The 7,874-nt window shown below is 44.3% G+C and overlaps 1 protein-coding gene across 3 annotated transcripts in view; it reads right to left on the bottom strand.

Moving 5' to 3' along the window:
• Positions 1 to 20: 20 nt before the first annotated feature.
• Positions 21 to 7,874, bottom strand: part of anapc4 (anaphase promoting complex subunit 4) — a 116,529-nt gene continuing 108,675 nt past the window's right edge. For all 3 annotated transcript variants that reach the window (XM_055638015.1, XM_055638034.1, XM_055638025.1), the window contains one exon: positions 21 to 584. In XM_055638015.1, coding sequence (XP_055493990.1) covers positions 348 to 584 — 237 coding nt within the window. In that variant the 3' untranslated portion in view covers positions 21 to 347. The remainder of the gene's footprint in view (positions 585 to 7,874) is intronic.

Below are 7,874 nucleotides of genomic sequence, written 5' to 3'. Positions count from 1 at the left end.
CCATCCAATCACGGCAAACATTTGCATCAAACTTTTATTTTCATTGCAACAAATGTAATAAATGCAAGATATAGCTGTGTTAATTCCACTATTACATCAGTCCTATGATTTTATGATACATGCAGTAGCCAAATATGTACAAACTGCAATTTACATCGATGGTTTGACACGTTCATTTCACTGTACATCTTGTATGTGTATGTGACAATTAAAGTTGACTTGAGTTGACTTGACAGTGCATGTGGGACTTCAACAAGTAAAAGTAATAAACAAAATTAACACAATGTTGCTGCAGGCAGTCTTTCTCACTGTTGCTTGAATTGTGGCAGCAATTTTCATTAAATAAACTAACTCCAGGTTCCAGGTACGTATTCCAGGCTGGAAGCATCATCTTCGGGCAACACAGGGTTCTTTACCACTGCAGTTTCATTGTTGTCAGAATTACCATGACCAGTTGCAGTCTCTTCCATCTCTTCCTTTGTACCACTGACATCCTGAGACTCTGGTTCTTCCTCTTCATCCACCTCTCCATCATCTTCGACATCCATTTCAAAAACACGCACATGTCGTAAGTTTGAGCTGAGCTGAGGAATGATGTTAATTACGAGTCAGTTAGTGCAAATTGTGTACTTATTTTCTTCAAAAATGTTTCTTCACACAATAAAGGAAATTAGATGATTTGTAATTGGGTTAGTAACTGGAAACCTTTTAATGATAATATTGTAAGTTACTACCAATGAACCTCCAAGATTAGGAATTTACTTTTATTTTTATTGTCATATGTACCAAGATATAGTGAAAAGCTTTTTTTGGTGTGCTATAGACAATAGACCAGTTATATCATGCCAGGCAACAGAGGAACAATTGTGGTGGATGATAGTAGATTCTCTTTTGGGATCATCAGGTGACAATTCCTTATCAATTTTACCTTACATTCGCAGTAACGTTTTGGCCAAAACCTAACTCGGATATTTTTACCATGAGCTTGGGGAGACGGGGGGTTTAATCTAACCGAAACGTCACCCGTTCCTTCTCTCCAGGGATGCTGCCTGTCCCGCTGAGTTACTCCAGCTCTTTGTGTCCACCTTCGGTTTAAACCAGCATCTGCCGTTCCTTCCTACGTCATTCTGGTAAACCTCATCTGCATCATTTCCAAAGCCTCCACATCCTTTTTGTAATGGGGCGACCAGAACTGCATGCAATACTTCAAATGTGGCCTAACATAGAACAGTCCAGCAAAGGAATGGGCCTTTCGGCCCACATTGTCTGTGCTGAACATGATGTCTTGGAGTCTCACAGCGTGGAAACAGGCCCTTCTGCCCAACATGCCCACAACAACCAACATGTCCCATCTACACTAGTCCCACCTGCCTGCGTTTGGCCCATATCCCTCTAGCCTTACCCTGTCCATGTACCTGTCTAAATCTATACATAACAAAAACTCTGATCTTGTGCTATTTCCGTGTGCACGTTTTTTCTATTTGCGCGAAAGCAGTATGCGATAACGCTATGATTTTTCGCCAGCCCACTCACTGTTCTCCTGTGCTGCGAGTGCAACAAGTTTCGTTCCGATCAGTGGTATATTGTAAAAGTTAGCGAGGTTTAAAAATCTTAAAAACTGCGCGTGCGCACATTGGTCTCCTCTCCTGTGAGGAGATTGGTCTCCTCTCCTGTCAGTCACCCGGGACGCGACGCCCATTCTGGCGCATCATCGCCGCACTGATTGGTCGGCTCCTCTGTCACAATAAAGCTGAAGGAACAGAGCGAGCAGAGTGCGGAGCAGCCCAGAGCCTGCTGCAACCTCGAGATCCTGGGAAGTGAGGAGCGAGTGGGCGGTGGGATTACGGGAGCCAGACGCAGCAGGGGCTGGGGCCGGGTGCTGGTGGGGCCAGTACTGGGGGTTGGTGGGGCCGGGGGCACCGCCCCCCAATCTCCAGCCCCTTCCCCTCTGGTTCCCCTCGCTGACTCCTGCCCCCCTCCCCCGTGATAGCCCCCTCTCCCCCATGGCTCTTCCCGTCTTTTCTTCAAGCTCTCTCCCCCCACTCCCCTCCCCCCCACATACCCCCCCTCCCTCCTCCACATACCCCCCACCCCTCCTCCTCCACCCACACCCCCCTCCTCTGCCCACACCTCCCTCCCATGTCCATACCACCCTCCCACGCCCACACCCCCCTTCCCTCCCCCCGCCCACACGCCTCCCCCTTCCCCTCTCCCCTCCCACACATGAAGAGGAGGGGGAGGGAGTGCTGGGGGATGAGGGGAAATGTGCCGCATCTGCGCAGTTGGGTGCTATGGGTGAATGGTGGAATATTGCGTTGGGGATGGGTTGCGTTGGGGGACCAGGCCATCCGTGTGACTGGAACCCAATGTTCTTAAACGTTGCATAGTATCTGCCTCAACTATCTCCTCCGGCAGCTCGTTCATTACACCCACCACCCTTTGTGTAACAAAGTTACCCCTCGGACTCCTATTAAATCTTTCCCCCCTCACCTTAAACCTACGTCTTCTGGATCTCGATCCCCCTACTCTGGGCAAGAGACTGCATTTACTCGATCTATTCCTCTCATGATTTTGTACACCTCTATAAGATCACCTTTCATCCGCCTGCTCTCCAAGGAATAGAGACCCAGCCTGCTCAACCTCTCCCGGTAGCTCAAGCCCTCGAGTCCTGGCAACATCCTCGTAAATCTTCTCTGTACCCTTTCCAGCTTGACAACATCCAAAGCTGAAAACTATATACTAAAGGTAGCCAAAAATGCTGGAGAAACTCAGCGGGTGAGGCAACATCTATGGAGCGAAGGAAATAGGCAATGTTTCGGATCAAAACCCTTCTTAGAATAAGGGAAGGTAGCCTCTCCCATTAGTTTAGATTTAGTTATAGATACAAGGCGGAAGCAGGCCCTACGGCCGAGTGAGTCCATACTGACCTGCGATCTCCACACATTAACACTATCCTATACACAGTAGGGACAATTTACATTTAAACCTGTAAATCTACAAACCTGCACGTCTTTGGAGTATGGGCGGAAACTGAAGATCTCTGAGAAAATCCACGGGGAGAACGTACAAGCTCCGTACAGACAGCGCCCTTAGTCGGGATCAAACACGGGTCTCTGGCGCTGTAAGGCAGTAACTCGAGCGCTGCAACACCGTGCTGGATAGCTTGGGTTCAGAAACACAGCTGCAACATATGTGGTCACAAAAAGCTGGATACAGGCTGCATCTCTGGAGAGAAGGAATGGGTGATAATTCGGGTTGAGTTCCTTCTTCAGTCTGAAGAAGGGCTCAGGATTATCCTGGTGGCTCAGTGTTTGCCTCTGGGGGGGGGGGGGGGGCCACTGGCTGTTTCGGGCTTTTCACGACAGCTCAGTCTTGACCACACGGTGGCGCTGGTGGCCTTGGAATTGTCCCAGTGGCTCAGTCGTCCTCAAACCTGCGACAGCTAGCAGGGAAAGGCAATCCTTCATCTCCCTTCCCCCCTCCCTCCCCTCCCTCTTCCCTCCCTAAAGCCCTAGAGTAACTCAATGGGTCAGGCAGCATCACTGAAGAAAACCCACGCATTTACTGATGCCGTCCCCTAATTCCCTATTAATTGTTGCCCTCCCCACATTTAGGACTGAGCCGAGGAAAAACTTTTTCAACCAGAGAGTTGTGAATCTGTGGAATTCTCTGCCACATCAGGCGGTGGTGTTTTCAAGAGAGAGTTTGATTTAGCTCTTAGGGTTAACAGAATCAAGGGATATTGGGAGAAAGCAGGAATGGGGTAGTGATTTCTATGTTTCTATGTAACCTGATAACATCCATTGTCCGATATCCTGCCACAATAAAGTTAATGAAAGTTAAGGAATTGAGAATTAACATGTATATTGATATTACAGATAAATGTTTTACAGGTGGACCGTTGCTTCAAAAAAAAAGAAACAAGCAACATCCAATGTGGACAAAGCTTGATCTGATGTAAAGCCTCTGACACTTTATTTCTTTTTTCCTGTGAAAATCCACATCATTTAATCCTGACATAAACTTGATCTGAAACCTACTTGTTGTGGATTTCAAAGATGGACACAAAATGCTGGAGTAATTCAGTGGGTCAGGCAGCATCACTGGAGAGAATGGATCATGAACATGGAGAAAAAATGTCATGGATTTCATATAATCTCAGTTCTGGCATTAATTAAGTCTTAAGTGGAGAAATCTCACCATTCATGACGGCTTGAACTGCTCAAAAATAGATAATATCCAATATAATTAAAGTTTTTTCATTTATTTCATCCAATTTAAATACAGTAGAATTTTACGATTCCCATAAATTAGATTGTCATTGGAATCAGTGCTAAAATGCATAATTATATGGTTATAATATAGATTGCATTACTGATAACGCTGTAGTGTCAGGAACTGGCACTTTTCTGTTGTGCTAATGGTTTGAGCTTGTTTATGGTGTATCTCTAGGCTGTGGAGATCTGTGGTTCCAAATAAAGAGAGAGGAAAGGCAGCAGCTTCCGTCATATCCAAAAGGAGGTGACGAATGAGATTGTAGGATTAGAGAAGTCTTTCAATATGGAAGAGGTGCTGTGAGAGATTGAAGGATCGGCTTTGATTCATGTTTCTGGAATAACAGGCAGTGTGTCATAGAGTCATAGAGTGATACAGCGTGGAAACAGGCCATTCGGTCCAACACCCCCAATAGCCAACATGTCCCAGCTACACTAGTACCACCTGCCCATGTTTGATCGATATACCTCCAAACCTGTCCGATCCATGTACCCTGTCTAACAGTTTCTTAAACGTTGGGATGGTCCCTGCCTTAACTACCTCCTCTGGCAGCGTGTTCCATACACCCATCACCCTTTGTGTGAAGAAGTTACCCCTCAGATTCTTGTTAAATCTTTTCCCCTTCACTTAATCCTATGTCCTCTAGTCCTCAATTCACCCACTCTGGGCAAGAGACTGTGCATCTACCCGATCTATTCCTCTCATGACTTTATACACCTTTATAAGATCACCCCTCACTCATCCTCCTGCACTCCAAGGAATAGAGACCCAGCTTACTGAACCTCTTACTATAGCTCAGACACTCCAGTCCGGGCATCATCCTCGTAAATCTTCTGAGAACCCTTTCCAGTGTGTGGTGAGAAGGGTTTTGCACAGGGTTCCCAGTGAAGTAATTGAGTGGAGTTCAGGATTATGATTGCTATAATGGTTTTGCACTCAGTAGAGTAATGCTAACGAGGCTGCCAGTGTATTTTATGCTAGGATCCCTTGCATTATCCTTTAATTTACAGGTATTATTCTTTAAAGATCAACCTAGCCAAACAGCTTACTCTCGGCTGTAGTGTGGAGAAACACATTCCTGCCTTGTAAATTGGCACAAGAAGAGATAACATTGCTTATCAGCAGAATGCATAATACAGAAAACATGCTTTGGTCTAACACCTCCCACACTAAAGGATATGAGGTTTCTGTCTGGATTACTTAAGCATTGCAAGAGTTAAGGGACATGTTAGAATTCACTGTAAAACAGCTGTTATAGCCAGTCTGTGACTGCTGCCAAATAAAGTATTGTAAATGGCCTTGACCCTATAAGAGGCAGAGAGAAAAAACAGGATGAGACCGAGTAGTCTCATTCTTTATCTTGTACTGTGGCAGTGACAAAGCATAAATGTCTGTAATTTACTGAAATACAATCTGATGGAACTATTTCTCAGCATTACCAGAATGCAGTCCCTGTTCTCTTCTGGTAAAATTAGGGAAAACTAGGATTGTATTTACACTTTTGGGTTAAGTGAGGGAAACGCAGTGGTGCAGCAGTTTGGGGTTGCTGCCACACAGCTCCGGTGATCTGATTTTGTGCCTGATTTTAAGTACTGTCTGTGGGAAATTTACAGTAATTCCACACTGTGTGGAATCTCTGAACAGTGTCAGATTCCCCCGAGTGACTTGCTTTCCTCACAAAGACAATATTGGAGGGCAGTTGGCTCCTGTAATTGACCTCCAGTGTAGATCCAGCAGCAACGGGCATGTGGGACAGAACAAGTATCAGGATAATAAATAGGAGAATGGGACTAAAGGGAATGCTCAAACGGCTGGCAGAGACTTGATGGTTTGAATGACCTCCTACAGAAATGGAAAACATAAAAAAATGGGAGCACAGGCCTGAGCAATGTCAACTATGGAAGTGATATGAGGAATTTGGAACAGATAAAATATTGTAGGCAAAGATAGTTTTATGCATGAATGTGATTGGACACAAAGATCAGCGTGTAGATGACTGTGACTGTCAAATACTGCCATAATTTACTTTTCTTGATGGCAGATAAACAGATTTAATCAGGAACAAATTGTTATATAAAAATGAACTTGGACAATAATAGAGGAAGAAAATAATAATATGTTTGTACATTCTATCTGGGAGATCCCAAGTTTATGATTGCTTATCACATTAATTCTGCATCCTACTCTCACTATGAACTTTTACGCTATTGCAACTATGGCATCAGAAGTTCAAGGGATTGTCTGACTTCCCACTTTACAGCCCTCAGAACCCAACACTACATTCAATTATTTAAGATTACCCACTTCAATAGTTTCCATCAGAACTGGCCAGTTTGTACAAAACAATATTAACTTGCAATATTAACTTGGTTTTCCCTCATTATGATGTCAGGAAACAAATATGCAGAATTTCCAGCAGCTCCTTCGCATGCCTTGCGATTTTCTCCCGGCTGTCCGGGGGCTGGTGAACTCTGTCTCTGTCGGCCCATGTGGACGTGGACAGTCCAGTGGTGGTCGCGCAGCCCTGGCGTAGAGGTCGTCCGTCGTCGATCCCACTGCACCAGTGGTGCTTGTTTCACCCGACCCGGTTGTCCCCGTTGCTCTGGGCCCGTTCCAGTCTCCTGGCTCTGTTTTGCCAGCCCCCGTTGTTACGCCCGCCTGTCCCCGGTTACCAAGCATTCGGGTCGCTCTGTCTGGCTCCCTGTTGGGTTTCGCTCCTCGGGTCTTTATATGACCATTCCAGTATTTTTTCTCTCTCCTTTAATGATTTCCATTTACAAATTCTACAGACAGATCAGCTGAGCCGTTTTCTTCCTCTTTGTATCATTCAATTCCTCTGGTCCAGACGTAATCATAGACATTCCCTTTTTACTCTCTTACACTCTCCCACGTTCCTCCAAATTTAAATCGTGCTATTTTTGTAACATTACTTATCTCTGAAAAAGGATCCTTGACCTAAAACAGCAATTGTTCTTTTCCTCTGTTGAGTATTCTCAGCATTTTCTGATTTTATTCTTGGTCTTTTGTTCACTATTTTAAATGCATTTATATGGTTACCGAGTATTACAGTTGTTAATTTATGGTATTTTTGATTATTATATATCATATGTGTGTTATTGCATTCTCGGGCCGGTTAACCTTCGGCAAATACTAGTTCAATTGTTTTATTGTCAGTACAAGTCGACAATTAAGCACTCTTCCTTCAAAACATTGCTGTTCCAGTCAACCTGCTACTTTTCTGCTAGCCCCTTATTTGTTAGTTTATAATGTGGCAAATTATTGCAGATGTTTTATGTGGAAAGTTACTCACAATCTGCAATAACTGTATCTTATTCCTACTACCTTATCAAATAAATAAATGAGAAATATTTTTTTTTAAACCATGTTGACCATCCATGTTTTACTTTTGAAGAAATTTGCAGAGAAATGGAGCAATCAGCTGTTGCGTCCCAGATTTTTTTTAGAGTGCAACTGAATTTCCTATTAAAAAGGAAAACACACAACTACAGATGCAGGAAATCTGAACTAAAAACAGAAATGTTGAAAATATTCAGCTACCTGGGCATACAGTATATCTGTCGAGAGAGAACCCGAGTTAA

Source organism: Leucoraja erinacea, chromosome 1, assembly GCF_028641065.1.
Source record: "Leucoraja erinacea ecotype New England chromosome 1, Leri_hhj_1, whole genome shotgun sequence".
Taxonomy (NCBI): Eukaryota; Metazoa; Chordata; class Chondrichthyes; order Rajiformes; family Rajidae; genus Leucoraja; species Leucoraja erinaceus.
The sequence above is the reverse complement of the archived record's forward strand: the minus strand, read 5'-3'. Positions and strand labels throughout refer to the sequence as shown.